This window comes from Pristiophorus japonicus, chromosome 3 (genome assembly GCF_044704955.1).
Source record: "Pristiophorus japonicus isolate sPriJap1 chromosome 3, sPriJap1.hap1, whole genome shotgun sequence".
In the NCBI taxonomy this organism is placed as follows: domain Eukaryota; kingdom Metazoa; phylum Chordata; class Chondrichthyes; family Pristiophoridae; genus Pristiophorus; species Pristiophorus japonicus.
In genome coordinates this window covers 65,376,074-65,395,085 of record NC_091979.1, presented here as the reverse complement: position 1 = coordinate 65,395,085, position 19,012 = coordinate 65,376,074, and the positions used below count along the sequence as shown (strand labels likewise).

General features: G+C 42.0%; 1 protein-coding gene across 7 annotated transcripts in view; it reads left to right on the top strand.

Annotated features, from left to right (window-relative positions):
- Positions 1-19,012, top strand: part of thsd7ba (thrombospondin, type I, domain containing 7Ba) — a 1,512,301-nt gene that overhangs the window by 1,330,614 nt on the left and 162,675 nt on the right. For all 7 annotated transcript variants that reach the window (XM_070875389.1, XM_070875388.1, XM_070875385.1 and 4 more), the window contains 2 exons: positions 951-1,104; positions 9,807-9,948. In XM_070875389.1, coding sequence (XP_070731490.1) covers positions 951-1,104; positions 9,807-9,948 — 296 coding nt within the window. The remainder of the gene's footprint in view (positions 1-950; positions 1,105-9,806; positions 9,949-19,012) is intronic.

The following is a 19,012-nucleotide window of genomic DNA, read 5'->3' as shown; positions in this document are numbered from 1 at the left end:
CCCACAACGACTATCTGTCCCACTGTGACAGGGACTGTGGCTCTCATATTGGATTGTTCAGCCACCTAAGGACTCATTTTTAGAGTGGAAGCAAGTCTTCCTCGATTCCGAGGGACTGCCTATGATGATGATGTAAATTTGGTTCATCTATTGAACCTGCCTTGCATCCTTTCTGTCTTTCTCTAAAGCTAATCAAGTGTGGCCATTTCAAGTAGATACTGGAAGCACTCGATAGTTTTTAGATATCTTCCCATTACCAGTTCTTCAGGACTGCATCTATTCGCCATTGGAGTGTTTACATTGTGTTAGAATTCTAAAGTAAAAGGAGCACTTATTTGGTGATGAATTATTTGGTCAGGTAATGTTTATTGGTACAGACATGTAGGTGCAAAGAGGATTAAAATGTTATCATGCTGTAAGATAGATAGCATATTTACAGAATGTTCCTTTTGATGGTGGAGGTGAAGGATCTAAGGCACGAGTGTCAAAGCTAGACTGTATTATACAGAAGAGACAAGTGATGAGATGTGTTCTGCTTCTCCTGACAGCAGGCACAAGGAGTCCTCTACTCTAGATCATCATGATGTTCTGCTCCATGTAGTTCTGCTTCCAAAGCAGCTAGGGCCACTTCCTGAGCAATGCCAAAGTCCAGGGCAGAGCATGCGTCAACCACGTGCGACACTCTCTGTGTCTCACCAGCAACTCAGTTGAGATTATGAACTCCTGCAGTCCTTTTTCACTCTAAAAATCAGAGCAGGAAACTTAGTCACAAATACAATTGCTCAGCGTTCTATTTATCTTTGTGATGGAAGATAATATATTGCAGTTTTGGAATGGTAAAACAGCTGAGAGTGCCCTAGAAAGAGGAGCCTGTTTCATTTCATATTCCATGCTGGCTGGAAAGCTCCAGCTATTTTTCACAATAATAGATACTTGTTTTGTCTCCCTAGATGTGTGAGTAACACAGCTGATGGGCCTGGAGAGAATGTGGATGATGCATTGTGTGATTACGATGAGATGCCAGTTGGAGCTCGTCTGTGTTCCCTTCCCTGCCCAAGTGTCTGTGTAATGTCTGACTGGGGCCACTGGAGTATTTGTCCAAAAGTGGGTATTTTGTTTTAAATGTGTCTGATAAATTCAGAAAATCTAATGTTTCAAACATAACAGTCAGTCATGTACTCAGAATGTGTAAAAAATAAAATGAAATCAGTGAGATTTATATATAAGGAACATTTAGTCACAGTGTCACAGTTGAAATAGATGCTGTCCAATAAATTGTAAATATATTGTGTGTATATATATATATATATACTCAGTGTATATATTCATTCTTTCAGCCAGTTTAACCAGCTTGCACCTAAATAAACCGTCACATCAAGACATTCAGCTTAGATAACTGATCCTCTCCAAATCAAAATAACTGAATTTCACGAAGTCTTGTTGATTGTTTTACTATTGAGTCTCTGAAACAGCATTAATATTCTCGTCTAATTCTTTGAGGATGTTGTTAATGTGTTTGCATGTGACTAATTCAAATTAGGTGCACTTATACCATTGAAAAACATTAATTTAATAAAAGTACAACCATTTGATAGCACAAAATGTGCTCTGAGTATATTTATTCCATGAATTTATAAAGTTAAATATACAGTGCTGCAACATTGGCCTGTGATTAAATGTTCCTCTGAAATGGGAGCTGGAGACAATTGGCATTTGACAGAATTGTGTCCCTTTGTGTCATTCATTTTAAGTTATTTAAGCTGGATATTGTAATCAGTATAGTGCAGTTGTGTCATCACACCGCTCACTTCCGCTTTTAATATTTGAGCTCTGACTCTAATTTGCTGGAAAACTGAGCTGAAAAGCTAAAATCTGCTGTGTGAAACTCTAATCCCTTCATACTGGGAAAAAGTTAACAATTTAAAACATATGTATTCAAAGGCTGGCATTTTAGTTCCTTGCTAAACATGAGAAAAAAATTAATTAGCGGCTATCTATGAGGTGCTGTAGCCTTTAAATGGTCTCTAAGACTAGTCAATACTTAAGCATCTTATTATGTTGAGTTCTGTTTCTATCTGTTGTCTTGTAATTGTAGCTGGGAGCGACTAAAATGTCGATATGTTAGTACCTGTATATTGTGAGTAGCTGACTGGAGCAGTTTTAAATACTGTTGCAATTCCGTTATCTTCTTAATAATTGTCTGTTTACCATTTGTAGCTACCACAGAGTAGCAGATTGCTGTGCTTAATTACTGAACCTCCATCTGCCTTAATGAGTTATCTTAGTCAGGAAGAGCAGTCACATCTACTTCCGTGATTTAGCAGACACAGTTCAAAGTCTTACGTACAAGCAGACTGCACTGCTGTAGAGCAGGCTAGTTAAAAGCAATGAGATATAGTTTGACATTTTTAAGAAATTACTTTTCAATTGTTAATTATAATTAAAGTGTACTGAGGTCAAAAATTAACGAACAAACAGACACATTTAACAATTTTTAATAAAAATGAACGCTTCCTTTAATACATGTCACATAATTAATGATGTCCTGACTTTCTTTCAACTGAGTTTGTGAATTCTCTACAGTAACACCTGGAAAAAAGCTTTCCTAACAATCTCCTTGAGCTGCTTTTATGATGATCAAGTGCAGTAGCAATATATAGCACAAATTCCAGCCAAAAGTCCAAGTCAAAGTGTCAATTGGAGAAGGAGTTTGAAGCAGTTCATTGCTAGATGCACATTTCTTTCAGTAAAACATAGCACACTAGGTGGTATTTATGTAAATGCAGTAATCCTTTCTCTAAATACATGAGGCTGGGTGTCTCTGTGGCATCTATGAGACATTCATATTGCAGCCTACATTTACTGTGATGCTGGAGAAGGAAGCAGTATAACATGGTGTCAAGATCATGCCATGAGTACCCACCATGTTATATTTTCCAGAAAATGGAAAACACATTATCAAAAAAAAAGTTGGAGCACATAAGAGCACAACAAAGGCTGTTGTATTTCATCATTTCTTTTATTTCCCCTCCAAAAACATACAGTTATAGGGATATTAAATTATGTAAACATAATCTTCTAAAAAGACATTTCAAGTGGAGCAGACGCCTTCCTTTTGGCCACTTCCTGCAGTCCCCTGTACAATGCGCCAAATAGTGGGCAACACAATACAATTGCATTCATCTCTCATTAAAACTTACATTATATATTAAATTCTCTAGAATTTGTACACAACACAAAATTGTTTTCACCCAAACTTGTTTCTGTGCCTGTGAAGGTAAATATCTCGGCACTGATTCATAACAAATTAATTTGTAGTTATATGAAATGTTTAGATTGGTAAAGTACAAGATTATAGCAGAAACTAATTAAAGTACCGAGTGTGAGGTTCAAAGACAAAAATTCAACTTAATAATAAGAACTTTCATCTATATGGCATCTTTAACTTAGAAAAAGTATCCTAAGGTGCTTCATGGAGGTATGATAAAAAATAGATACCAAACCAAAGGATATATATATAATAGGGTGGATAACCTAAAGCTTGGTCAAAGAGATGGGTTTTAAGTAGGGTCTTAAAGAAGGAGAGTGACATGGAGTGGCAGAAGTGCTTAGAAAGGGAATGCAAAAGCAGGGGGATTAAGCCACTGAAGTCATGGCCACCAAAGGTGGGGCGACGGGAAGGTGGATGCAGAAGAGGCCAGAGTCAGAGGAACAAAGAGTTTGGGAGGGGGATTTCAGAGATCGGGAGGGGTGAGGCCAAGAAACAATTTAAACACAAGGTTGAGAATATTAAAGTTAAGGCATTGGGGACCCAGGAGCCCAAGGGGTGATAAGTGAGTGGGACTTGGTGCTGGATAGTGTATGGGCAGTTGAGCTTTGGCTGAACTGATGTTTATGGATGGTGCAGGATAGTAGGCCAGCCAGGAGAGCATTGGAATAATCAACTCTGCAGATGACAAAGGTATGGATGAGGTTTTAGCAACACATGTGCTGAGACAGGGATAGAGGCAGGCAATGTTAGAGAGGTAGAAGTATGCACTTTGTGCAATGGAGAAGATATGGGATTGGATATTTAGCTCATTCAAATAGGATGCCAAGGTTGCAAACAGTATGGTTTGGAATGAGACAATAGCTGGTGAGGAGATGGAATCGGTGGTAAAGGTATGGAGTTTGTGGCACGTGCCAATATTTATTTGGAGAAAATTGCAGCTCCTCTAAGACTGGATGTCAGACAAGAAATCTGAGAACACAGTGGAGGGATCAACAGGATTTATGGAGAGGCAAAGCTGGATATCGTTAGCATAAATGTGAAAGTTGACCCTATGTCTGCAGATGATGTAGCCAAAGGGCATGTAGATGAGAAAGGACCAAGTTAGATTCTTGGGGAACTCTGGAGATAGTGGTCCAGGGGCAGGAAGAAAAGCCATTGCTGAAGATGTTCTGGCTACGATTGAATAGATGAGTTGAAGAAAGCAAAGGCAATCCTCTGAGCCCGACAACAGAAGAGACTTTGGAAGAGGATGGTGCGGTTGACTGTGTCAAAGACTGTAGAGGGGTTGAGAAGGGAAATTGTACCATTGTCACAGAGGATGTCATTTGTAACTTTTATTATGACCGTTTCAGTGCTGTGGCAGGACGGAAACCTGATTAGAAAGATTTAAACAGGGAGTTGTGGGAAAGATGCATGCGGATTTAGGAAGCGACAACATGTTCAAGAACTTTGTAGAGGAAAGGGAGATTGGAGTTGGAGCAGTAATTTGCAAGGATAGAGGGATTGAATGTGCATTCTTTGAGAAGGATGTGAAGACAATGGTTTTGAAAGGGTGGGGCACAGTGCTCGAGAAGAAGAAAACATATATAATGTCAGCCTGCATGGGGCCAGAAAAGGAATTTGAGTGGTAAGCAGCTTAGTGGAAATGGGGTCAAATGAAAAGGAGGTAGGTGATATGGAAGAGCTGAGCTTGGAGGTGGATCAAGGGGTATGAGATAGAAACTTAAGAGAGAGAGACATACATTCAGGGCTAGAGAAGAGGGAGCCTGGGGTAGTTGGGGTGTAGGGGAGGTTAGTCTTGGTGGAAAGAGGGAAGGAAGGAAAATGTGAAGACATCTGAATGGGTAGACTCAACCTTGGTGACAAAGAAGTCTATGAGCTCCTCACAGCAGTTGTTGGAGATGAGGATGGAGGCAGCAGAAAGAAGGATTTAATAAGATGATTGATAGTGGAGAAAGGATGCCTGGGGTTATATTTTCTCTCCAGGATGATACTGAAGTAGTGGACGGTTCTAACAGAGGAGCGTGAGGTCCAATGGTGCTTTATATGGTCCAGTCAGACCCAGCGATGAATTGCTGAGGCAGTTTTATGCCAGATACGCTCAAGTCGGCGCCCCTTGGACTTGAGGGTGGGGCGATGTGTGGGCCATATCCAGAGGAACAACAAGGTTGAGGGAGAGTAAAGGTTTTTTTGGGAACATGAACATCAAAGGTGGAGATCAGGGAATGATTGAGCAAATTGACAGCTGAACAAAGTATTGCAAAGTACTTACAGCACAGAAACAGGTCATTGGACACAACAGGTCTATGATGGTGTTTAAGCTCCACACAAGCCTCCTCCACCCTTCTTCATCTAATCCCATCAATATATCCTTCTATTCCATTCTCCATCATGTGCTGATCTTGCTTCCTCTTAAATGTATCTATTCATCTCAACTACTACTTGTGGTAGTGAGTTCCACATTCTAACCACTCTGGGTAAAAAACCTTGTCCTGAATTCACTCTAGGTTTTATTATCTTATTGGTGACTATCTTATATTTATGGCCCCTAGTTCTGGTCTTGCACAAGTAGCACACATTTTCTCTACATCTACTCTATCAAACCCTTTCATAATCTTAAAGACCTCTATCAGGCCAACCTGTCTTCTCTTTTCTCGAGAAAAGAGCCCCAGCCTGTTTAGTCTTTCCAGATAGGAATAACCTCTCAGTTCTAGTATCATTCTAGTAAAGCTTTTTTGGACCTTCGATAGTACACCCTCAAACTCTCCTGGATAAAATGCAACACCTGGGAGTCCCTGGCCAAAGACCGCCCTAAGTGGAGGAAGAGCATCCGGGAGGGCACTGAGCACCTCAAGTCTCATCACCGAAAGCATGCAGAAAACAAGCACAGGCAGCGGAAAGAGCGTGCAGCAAACCAGACTTCCCACCCACCCTTTCCTTCAACAACTGTCTGTCCCACTTGTGACAGAGACTGTAATTCCTGTATTGGACTGTTCAACCATCTAAGAACTCACTTTTAGAGTGGAAGCAAATCTTCCTCGATTTCGAGGGACTGTCTATGATGATGATATCATTTTTATTATATGGAGACCAGAACTGTTCACAGTACTCCAAATGTAGCCTAATCAGGGTTCTATACAAATGTAATATAACTTCACTGCTTTTCAATTCTTTCCTCTAGAAATTAACGGCAATGCTTTATTTTTATGGCCTTATTAACCTGCATTGCTACTGTTAGAGATTTGTATATCTGTACCCCCAAATCCCTCAATTACTCTAGATACTTATTTTCCAAAGTATATGTGGCCTCCTTATTCTTACTTATCTATCTTGAAGTTGATTTGCCAATTACAAGCCCATTCTTCAAGTTTATTAATGTCTTTCTGTATTTTGTCATAGCCCTCGGTATTAACTACACTACACCCACTTCTCCCACCCTCCCAATTTGTTGTCATCGCAGATTTTAAAACGGTACTTCTGATTCCCTAGTCCAAATTGTTGATGTAAATGGTGCACAACGGTGGTCCCAGCAATGATCCTTGTAGAAACACTACTTCCCACACTCCTAAATGTCCGACCCCTTATTCTGAGACTCTGACCCCTGGTTCTAGATTCCCCAACCAGAGGAAATATCCTCCCTGCATCTACCCTGTCAAGCCCTGTAAGAATTTTGTATGTTTCAATGAGATCACCTCTCATTCTTCTAAACTCTAGAGAATATAGGCCTAGTTCACTCAATCTCTCCTCGTAGGACAATCCTCCCATCCCAGGAATCAGTCTGGTGAGCCTTCATTGCACTCCTTCAATGGCAAGTATATCCTTCCTTGGGTAAGGAGACCAAAGCTGTGCACAATACTCCAGGTGAGGTCTCACCAGGGCCCTATATAATTGAAATAAGATGTCTTAATCTTATACTCAAATCCTCTTGTAATAAAGGCCAACATACCATTTGCTTTCTTAATTGCTTGCTGTACCTGCATGTTAACTTTCAGTGATTCGTGTACAAGGACACCCAGGTCCCTCTGAACAACATTTCCCAATCTCTTGCCATTTAAAAAATACTCTGCTTTTCTATTTTTCCTTATAAAGTGGATAACTTCACATTTCTCCAAATTATATTCCATTTGTCATGTACATGCTCGCTCACTCAGCCTGTCTATATTCCCTTGAAGTCTCTTTACATCCCCCTCACAACTTACATTCCCGCCTAGCTTTGTAACATCAGCAAACTTGGATATATTACATTTGATCCCCTCATCCCAATCATTGATATAGATTGTGAATAGCTGGGGCCCAAGCACCGATCCTTGCGGCACCCCACTAGTTACAGCCTACTAAACTGAAAATGACCCGTTTATTCCTACTCTCTGTTTTCTGTCTGTTAACTAATCCTCAATCCATGCTGGTATATCACCCCAATCCCATTATGCCTAATTTTGTTTAATAACCTCTTGTGTGGCACCTTATCGAATGCCTTCTGAAAATCCAAATACACCACATCCACTGGTTATCCCTCTTACCTATTCTGTTAGTTATAACCTCAAAAACTCTAACAGATATGTCAAACATGATCTCCCTTTCATAAATCCATGTTGACTCTGCCCAATCCTATTATTCTTTTCTAAATACCCTGTTACCACGTCCTTACTAACAGAATCTAGCATTTTCCCTACTACTGATGTCAGGCTAGTTGGTCTGTAGTTCCCTGTTTTTTTTCTCCCTCCTTTCTTAAATAGCGGATTTACATTTGCTACCTTCCAATCCACGAGAACTGTTCTCGAATCAATGCAATTTTAGAAGATGACAACCAATGCATCCACTATCTCTTTCGCCACCTCTTTCAAAACCCTAGGATGTATGCAATCAGGACCAGGGGATTTATCAGCTTCAGTTCCATTAATTTCTCATAGAATTCTCATAGACAGCAAACCAGGAAGTAAAATGCACTGATTGTCCTTCACTTTTTAAATCATTTTACAGAGAGCAAAATAAAGATTTAGACATGCACATGAAATTAAGGTAGAAGCTGAAATATCATAAACAAATTTTAAAACATATATGTATATATATGTATATATTAAAAACCATGGAATTGTTAACATCATGGAAAGATTTGACATTTCACAAATATAAAAATAGTTTTTCAGGGCCAGACCAGTTGTTCAGGAGTAATTGTGACATAGTACACCATTAAAAACCCAGTTACACTCATTGAACAAGTCTTAACTTTTGTGGGTGGTTTTAACTGAGAGCATAAAAGCTTATATTCTCGTCAGTTCAGTGATTTCAATTGATTGCCAGGTATGGAGAATTCAACAGTGCGCCCTTTGGAGGAGCAGGAAATGACTGACAGCAACTTCTGGACTTCCATATTTAACTGCGTATGTGCAGATGCCAGAAGTTGCTGTCCGTTTCACAGTTGTAATGATGACAAATGCTGATAGTTTCACCATCATTACAACCGCTAATTCCAGGTCACTACCTAATTAACCAACCGTCAGCCCACAAGTACAAAACTTCAATGGATCAACAATCTCAACAAAAACAACAATTATGTGCATTTATATAGCATCTTTAATCGCGAAAAATGTACCAAACCTCACCAAATGCTAAAAGCACTCCACAAAACAAATGTCATACATTCAACAGAAGTTGCCCTTTTAATGGGTTTATTGGGTCAAGACGCCAATCTGGTCTGCCCTAATTCCCTGATGATTTATTAGCTGCTGATTTCCTGATAGTTCAGGCCTAAACCTGTCCTCACTTGGCAGAAAATCCCCAGTTATGTTGGCAAGAAATCTCTGAATATTTTTCACACCTGATATTAGTTTGGGCTCTTCAGCAGCCTCCAATTCTGACAGCCTCTGCCCCACCACACCCCACCACACCCCAACACACCCTGCCTCAACTGATTCAATGTATCCTTTCACATTAATCTCATTAAATGTACATATTTATTGGGAATTAAGACTAATTGGTTATTTATTTAAAGGAATCATTTTGAGTTTATTGTTTTGCTAGATAGCTCACTCAGAACTATTGCAAAGAATTGCACTTTTGTCTCCATATGAGGCAGAGCTGCAGAAAGCTAAAGGTGTCATCAATAGATTTTGTTACCATGATATTTTTGATTCCAATTATTTATTTTTTTAAAGATGACGGCAGGGACCAGATTTTGCTCATCTGTTAAGACAAAGCATCATACAGCAGCACTACTTTGTGTCAGATGAACAGAAGACGTGGAATGTGGTGCAAGCCATTTCCTTTGAATGTTAAAAATTTTAACTGGGTGTGGTGCCACAACAACCAATTGGGAAAAGGAGTGACTAAAAACCACTTCCTGCTGCATGAAAAAGTAACTGGTGCTTTTAATGTTATCAGTCACCAGTGCTAAAACAAAAATTGAAAAACTACCATTTCATTTTGTAAATACAGTGTTGATAGACTTGAAATAAAGCAATTAGAATACTCGTTTTAGCTCATATCTGTCCAAGACAACACTTTTAAACTTTGTGTCTATGTTGCTACTCTATAGGAATGTAACATTTTGAACATTCGTGTTCGAACTCGATATCCTCTACGTCTACCAGCAGATGGGAGAACCTGCCCAGAAACCTCTGAGGTGGAGCCCTGTGCTCTCAACAAAAACTGCTTTCACTATCACTACAACCTAACAGGTAATTGACTATTGCACAATGGCATTAAGTGAATTCCATTTAAGATCACCACTGAACAACATCATTTAGTTTTATTTTCATTGATCCTTTTTAAATGAAAGTGACAGCTGGCGAATTAAACAATGCACATTAGGTTGTCATTACAATTTCCTGGTTCGGATCTAACCATTTTAATTGTGCAGTGCATGGCATAGGCAGGGTTATTTCATAATTATTTCTCAAAAATGAGACCACACGAGTGAAATATGAGACACTAAACTGTGATGGGGTTAATTGACTGAAAGGAAAGATTCCTACCAACCCTTGTGATCATTGAGCATATTCTAACTATGTCTTGCAGTATTTTTTAAATTATAATCTTTCCCATTTGCTTGTAATGTTAAGTTTCCTCATCCTTCAAAAAAAAATCATACAAGTGGATTTCCCTCTTCAAACCTCTCCTCTTCAATCCAGTCAAAATGATAATTATGCTTACCTATATTTTTAGTATTGGAAAAAACTCTGTAACCTTATAAAATGGTTTTGCTCAGGTGTATTATGTCCTGACACAAGAGAGAACACATTCAGCAAACAGAAACCCGTCCTGTAGGGATATCTCAGTCGATTGTACATGTACGTGCTGAGGTGCAAATAACAGTGATAGGATCGGGATCCTGGATGAAGTTTAGGCTCAGGCTTTTCACATGGACAAAGGCTTCCAACAGAAAATATTGTGCTAAGTATTTCAAATACAGAAAACACTGTCTAGGTACGTTTACGGCCTCCTTCTGTGCCATATATTTCTATGATTCTATGTTTTCTTATTTGTATATTGAGAAATATTTTTATTCTGTTACAAGCTTTCATTTTTTATATACTCAGCTTGTAGTTTAGTTCAGGTGTTAAAACCTGCGACTGTATTGACAGTAGACGATACTGTCTGTAACTGGTCAACACTGCACGCTGGGCACCGGTTCAGTAACCTTGCCACTTTCAGAGAGTGGCAATGGCTTTGGCCGTCCGAGTGCCTGGAGAAGGGTGGTATACTCCCTTGATTTGTGACGATCTTTCCTGCAATTCCATGTTTGAATCCCTCCAATCCGGTTCGGCTCTCATCAAAGTCATAAATGACAATCCTTTATGACTGTGACAAAGGCAAACTATCCCTTCTCGTCCTTCTTGACTTGTCTGCATCCTTTGACATGGTTGACCACTCTATCCTTCTCCAATGCCTCGCCACAATCGTCCATCTGGATGGGGACTGCACTTGCCTGGTTCCATTCTTGTCTATCTAATCATAGCCAGAGAATCACCTGCAATGGCTTTTCTTTCTGCCCCTGCATCATTGCCTCTGGTGTCCCTCAAGGATCTATCCTTGGCCCCCTCCTACTTCCATCTACATGTTGTCCCTTGGCGACATCACCGAAAACACAGCGTCAGTTTCCACATGTACACTGACAACAGCAAGCTCTATCTCACTACCACTTCTCTCAATCCCTCCTTGGTCTTCAAATTGTCAGAGTGCTTGTCCGACATTCAGTTCTGATTGAGCAGAAATTTTCTCCAATTGAATATTGGGACGATCGAAGCCATTGTTTTTGGTCCACTCCACAAACTTAGTTCCCTAACTTTCAGCCTTTACATCTGCTCCAGCAGTAAAGTCAGCATTGCACGACGATTCGCAGCACAAACTGTAAGGTTTGGCAACTTTAGTCCGGGGCCGGTAGCGCTGCAAGAGGGATCTTGGGAGGGGGGGAAAAAACAAACAAAAAAACCCAAAAAACATTCACAAAACTTTTACCTACTAAATCTCAGAAAAATGATTTTAAATAAAATCTTTAAATTACCTTCTTTGCAGGTCTTCATACTGACTGCTGCTGGCAGGGCTGCACTCTCAGGTTTGACCTGTTGGTATTCTGGGCATGGCTTAAGGCTCGGGAGAGAGCCGAAAGTACGATGCAAATGCAATCTGCGTTGTTGCATGTCGGCGCGCCACTCCCCGGTGGTACACGGAAGCGCTGCCGCAAAGAGGTACCCGGGGAACCCGCCGACCGGGTTTTCACCGCGGAGGGTCAAATCGCTATGGAAACCTGGTCGCAAACCTGACGAAAATCCAGCCCATTGTGTCCCTAGGAATTCCTCATTGAAAAGTTAGCTTCCTTGCATTATTCATACATTTCCGTCGTGTCTGGTGATGATTTGTTGCTGTTTTATGAATTTGTAAATTGAGTGTCTTTTTTTATCTCTCTGACCTTCTCACTCTCTCTGGAAAATTATTGGAAACAATCCTGAAAGACAGGATAAATCTGCATTTGGATAGGCAAGGAGTAATTAGGGACAGTCAGCATGGATTTGTTAAGGGAAAATCGTGTTTGACTAACCTGATTGAATTCTTTGAGGAGGTAACCAAGAGGGTCCATGAGGGTAATGTGTACGATGTGGTGTATATGGACTTTAGCAAGGCTTTTGATAAGGTCCCGCATGGTAGACTGATCATGAATGTTAAAGCCCATGGAATCCAGGGCAAAGTGGCAAGTTTGATCCAAAATTGCCTTGGAGGTAGGAAGCAAAAGGTAATGATTGATGGATGCTTTTGTGACTAGAAGGATGTTTCCAGTTGGCTTCCGTAGGACTCAGTACTGGGTCCCTGGCTTTTTGTGGTACAGATCAATGATTTAGATTTGAATATAGGAAGTATGATTAAGAAGTTTGCAGACAACACTAAAATTGGCTTATGTTTGATAATGAAGAGGAAAGTCGTGGGCTGCAGGAGGATATCAATCTGCTGGTCAGATGGGCAGAGCAGTGGCAAATAGAATTTAATTCAAATAAGTGTGAGGTGATGCACTTTGGGAGGGCTAATAAGGAAAGGGTATACACATTAAGCGGTAGGCCACTTAATAATGTAGATGAACAAAGGGACCTTGGAGTGCTTGTCCACAGATCCCTGAAAATAGCAGGCCAGGTGAATAAGGTGGTTAAGAAGGCATACGGAATGCTTGCCTTTATTGGCCAAGGCATAGAATATAAGAGCAGGGAGGTAATGCTTAAATTGTATAATACTTTGGTTAGGCCACAGCTGGAGTAGTGCGTGCAGTTCTGGTCGCAGTATTATAGAAAGGACGTGATTGCACTAGAGAGGGTGTAGAGGAGATTTACTAGGATGCTGCCTGGAATGGAGAATCTTAGTTATGAGGGCAGATTGGATAGGCTGGGTTTGTTCTCATTGGAACAGAGGAGGTTGAGAGGAGACCTCATCGAGGTGTAAAAAATATTGAGGGGCCTGGACATAGTGGACAGTAAGGATCTATTTCCATTGGTGGAGGGGGCTAATATGAGGGGGCATAGTTTTAAGGTGGTTGGTGGAAGGTTTAGAGGGGATTTGAGGGGGGGGTTCTTTACACAGAGGGTTGTGGGGATCTGGTACTCGCTGCCTGGAAGCGTGGTGGATGCAGAAACCCTCACCACTTTTAAAAGATCATTGGATGGACACTTAAAGTGCCATAACCTGCAGGGTTTATCACCTAGAGCTGGTCATTGGGTTAAGACTAAATGACCTTTTGTTGGACGGCGCAGATATAATGGTAAGTACTGCAGGGAATAGAATACGGCTAGGGTAATCCCCTGGGCTAGTTTTGATTGCCTGGATGGGTCGGAGAGGAATTTTCCCAGATTTTTATCTCCCTAAATTGGCTTGGGTTTTTACCTGTTTTTTGCATCTCCCAGGAGATCACATGGCTCCAGTTGGAGTGGAGTATAGAATGTTTTAGTATAAGGGGTGTTGCAGTGCTGTGGGGTGGACTGGTTGGGCTGGGTGCTCATTGCCTTTCCATCATTGCTCATGGATTTGTATGCAACTTTTTGGGCTGCTGACAAAGGGCCGTGCAGCTCTTTGTTGGTCGGCGCAGACAAGATGGGCTGAAATGGCCTCCTTCTGCACTGTAAATTTCTCTGCTTCTTCTATGCTTCTTTTCTCTATCTGCTGGTCTCTGTCTAATCTGATTCTCTCTGCTTTTCTCATTCCCTCTCTCCTTCTCTGACCTTGGAAAAGAAAAAAAAATATTGGGTATGGGGAAAGGACTATGTTAATTGCTCTTTAAGAGAGCTGACAAGCATTTTGGGCTGCATGGACTTCTTCTGTGCTATGATTCTTCTCTCTTTGTACTGTTCTACTTCTGTCTCTTTATTTTTTTGTTTTTCCATTTTGGCCAGACAATAAGTGTTCTGTCTCTTCATTAGTGGAGAGAGGGATCTGCCCATGGCCCTAGGCTGGCAGGACATGGCAGTTGGTGGGTCTTCCATGGTGAGATAGATTTGGCAGTGCTGTAGCTTGTTTTACAGGTCGGGGCAATGGAAAGCATCCATCCAGGGATACAGACCATGAATGTAGATTTACAGTAAAGCAGGTGATGCTATGGATCATAGTGACATCTAGCTTCCAGAGGACTAACAGATAAGTATAATAGTAAGTCGACTTTTATAACTTAAAAACAGCTTAAAACTATCAGTCAGCAGTGACATCTGTTTCTAACAGCAATAGCATGACAGCCAAATCGTGAAACACAACCGAGATGTCTTAAATTTAAAAACTATATAAATATATATATATATATTATATAGATAGCCTATTGGATCTTTGTGTATAAGTGGATGTCCTGTGGCATTGCTCAAGTTGACTTGAAGCATATGGGGTCCGAATTTGGTGAAGGCCCCCGCCTGACCAAGTGCCACCCAAACGACCGCCAATGGCCGCCGAGGTACCTGACGGTAATTTGGGCAGGGTTTTCATCAACAAGGTCTTTCAAAGGGTGACAGGCAGCAAATGAGCAACTTACGCCGCCAATCTGGGCAGCAGCGGGCGGGAGCTTACAATCACAGCGGCAAGGGCACCTGCCGCCCAAGTGCCACTGAGGATGGAGTCGGCCCAGGGAGGGTCAAAGACCTGCAAAGAAAAAGTATTAAAAAAAAACATCGGAACACCTTCACGGCACACCATACAGGTAAGTCCCTGTCAAGACAAATTTAAAAATAAGAACATAAGAACATAAGAAATAGGAGCAGGAGTAGGCCATATGGCCCCTCAAGTCTGTTCTACATTTAATACGATCATGGCTGATCTGATCATGGACTCAGCTCCACTTCCCTGCCCGCTCTCCATAACCCCTTATCCCCTTATCGGTTAAGAAACTGTCTATCTCTGTCTTAAATTTATTCAATGACCCAGCTTCCACAGCTCTCTGAAGCAGCAAATTCCACAGATTTACAACCCTCTGAGAGAAGAAATTCCTCCTTATCTCAGTTTTAAATGGGCGGTCCCTTATTCTAAGATAATGCCCTCTAGTTCTAGTCTCCCCTATCAATGTAAACATCCTCTCTGCATCCACCTTGTCAAACTCCTTCATAATCTTATTTGTTTCGATAAGATCACCTCTCATTCTTCTGAATTCCAATGTGTAGGAGCCCAAGCTACTCAACCTTTCCTCATAAGTCAACCCCCTCATCTCCGGGATCAACCTAGTGAACCTTCTCTGAACTGCCTCCAAAGCAAGTATATCCTTTCTTAAATATGGAAACCAAAACTGCACGCAGTATGCCAGGTGTGGTCTCACCAATACCCTGTATAATTGTAACAAGACTTCCTTGATTTTATACTCCACCCCGTTTGCAATAAAGGCCAAGATTCCATTGGCCTTCGTGATCACTTGCTGTACCTGCATACTAACCTTTTGTGGTTCATGCACAAGTGCTGTACTGCAGCACTTCTCAATTTTTGTCCATTTAAATAATAACTTGCTCTTTGACTTTTTCTGCCAAAGTGCAAAACCTCACACTTTCCAACATTATACTCCATCTGCCAAATGTTTGCTCACTCATTTAGCCTGTCTATGCCCTTTTGCAGATTTTGTTTGTCCTCCTCACACATTGCTTTTCCTTCCATCTTTGTATCAGCAGCAAACTTGGCTACATTACACTTGGTCCCTTCTTCCAAGTCATTAATATAGATTCTAAATAGTTGGGATCCCAGCACTGATCCCTGCGGCATCCCACTAGTTACTGGTTGCCAACCCAAGAATGAACCATTTATTTTGACTCTCTGCTTTCTGTTAGTTAGCCAATTCTCTATCCATGCTAATATGTTACCCCCAACCCCGTGAACTTTTATCTTGTGCAGTAACCTTTTTTGCGGTGCCTTGTCAAATGCCTTCTGGAAGTCCAAATATACCACATCCACTGGTTCCCCTTTATCCACCCTGTTCGTTACATCCTCAAAGAATTCCAGCAAATTTGTCAAACATGACTTCCCTTTCCTAAATCCATGCTAACTCTGCCTGACTGAATTATGTTTTTCTAAATGTCCTGCTGCTGCTTCTTTAATAATGGACTCCAACATTTTCCCAACCACTGATGTTAGGCTAACTGGTCTATAGTTTCCTGCTTTTTGTCTGCCTCCTTTTTAAAATAGGGGCGTTACATTTGCCGTTTTCCAATCTACTGGGACTGCCCCAGAATCCAGGGAATTTTGGTAAATTACAACCAATACATCCACAATCCCTGCCGTTACTTCTCTTAAGACCCTAGGATGCAAGCCATCAGGTCCAGGAGATTTATCTGCCTTTAGTCCCATTATCTTATTGAGTACCACCTCCTTAGTGATTGTGATTGTTTTAAGTTCCTCTCCTCCAAAGTCACTTGACTATCCACTGTTGGATATTGTTCGCGTCCTCTACCGTAAAGACTGATACAAAATATTTGTTCAGAGTTTCTGCCATCTCCATGTTCCCCATTACTAATTCCCCAGTCTCATCCTCTCAGAGACCAACATTTACTTCAGCCACTCTTTTCCTTTTTATATACCTATAGAAACTCTTGCTCTCTGTTTTTATATTTTATGCTAGTTTACTTTCATAGTCTATCTTCCCTTTCTTAATCATTTTTTTAGTCATTCTTTGCTGGCTTTTAAACGCTTCCCAGTCTTCTATCCTCCTGTCATGTAGTCAACTGTCATTGTAACCCATGTATAAGCTGACCTAAGAACACTGACCACAGGGGGCGAACTTGTGGGAGACACTCCTAACCTGGACTTTCCGGTATAAAAGGGGAAGCTCCACCCACCGTCGGTCTCTTGAGGTCTTGGTAATAAAGGTAACAGGTCACAGAGTGATATTCTCTCAAGTATGGGCCTCGTGTGCATTTATACTGTATAGGAAGGACATATTATCGGCGACGTGAGCATGGCCACTAGCAGCACAGAAGAGAGATACTGCGATGGTGATGATTGGGACAACTTTATTGAGAGACTACAGCAAAGTTTTGTCACTAAGGAATGGTTGGGACAGGATTTGGCCGACAAACGCAGGGCTCATCTGATGGTTTGTGGATCCAGAACGTACTCCCTGATGAAGGACCTTCTCGCGCCAGAGAAGCTGGCGGACAAGACGTTCGAAGAGCTCAGTAAATTGATCGGGGAACACCTTAAACCGGCGAGCAGTATGCACATGGTGAGACACTGGTTTTACACGCACCGGCGGCGAGAAGGGCAAAGCGTTCCATAGTTCGTGGCAGATCTCCGGCGACTGGTTCCCAGATGTATGCAGAGCGGAGATGCTGCGAAACTTTTTTATTGAGGGCATCGGGTACGCTGGGGTTTTCAGGAAACTGATTGAGACCAAAGCCTTGACCTTGGAAGCGGCGGCTATGATAGCCCAGACAATTATCTCAAGGGAGGAAGAGACCAGAATGATTTATGGCAAAAATCTTGGCTCAAATGCAGCAAACGACCATGGAGTCAACATTGTTAACGCGGCACACAGTTCTCTAGGCAGACAAGGGCAATCGGACATGCCCCAGCATGCAGTCGAACCCAAAGGGGGAATTCAACAGAGACAATGGCTAGCTGAACAGTGATTCATGCCATCGCAATGGACAATGCGGCCAGTAATGGGGCCATCAACACCTGTCAATGGTGCGCTTAAGGACATTTACAGAGACAGTCAGAGACGATCGACTGGTCATGGATCTTTTGTTTCTGACTATGGGGCCTCTAGCTCATGCTGGAGGTGTGGAGGCAAACACCCAGCCAGAGCTTGCAGGTATCAGCAATATACCTGCAGAAACTGCAACGCAGCAGTCACTTGGCGCGTATGTGCAGGAAGCCTGCAGCCAGGTTGATGTACGAGAGGATAGGCCCGATGTAAGCCCTACGAGGCCAAATGAATACTGGGGGAAATCGCTGGAAGCTGAAGTTCAGCGCGTTCATGTGGAGCACATATGCAGCTCATATACCAGGACATCACCGATAATGACGAAAGTGATTCTCAATGGCATCCCAGTATCAATGGAGCTAGAGACGGGGGCCAGCCAGTCTCTGATGAGTATCAAACAGATAGACAAGTTGTGGGCGTCCAAGGCCAGGAGGCCAAAATTATTGCCGATTGACGCACAGCTACGGACATATACAAAGGAGATCATTCCGTGGCTAGGCAGCGCCACAATAGTTATGACCCACAAAGATTCGGAGAACAGGTTGCCACTCTGGATTGTCCCGGGGGATGGTCCCGCACTACTGGTGAGGAGTTGGCTTGCTGTCATGAACTGGAAATGGGGCGATGTCAATGCAATTTCTTCTGTGGAGCGAGTATCATGCTCACAAGTCCTGGATAAATTTGACTCATTATTTCAACCTGGCATCGGCACTTTCATGGGGATCAAGGTAGTGATTCACATAAACCCGGACGCCAGGCCAGTACACCACAAGGCCAGAGTGGTGCCGTACGTGATGCAGGAAAAGATAGAATATGAATTGGACCGCTTGCTGAGGGAAGGCATCATCTCGCCAGTCAAATTCAGTGACTGGGCGAGCCCGATCGTGCCGGTGCTCAAGGCGGATGGGTCGGTCAGGATATGTGGCGATTACAAGGCCACCATCAATCGGGTGTCACTCCAAGACCATTACCCGTTACCGAGAGCGGAGGGCCTCTTTGCGACACTATCCGATGGTAAACTTTTTTCAAAATTGGACCTGACCTTAGCTTACATGACCCAGGAGCTGGCGAGTGAGTCGAAGAAGCTGACCACCATCACGACA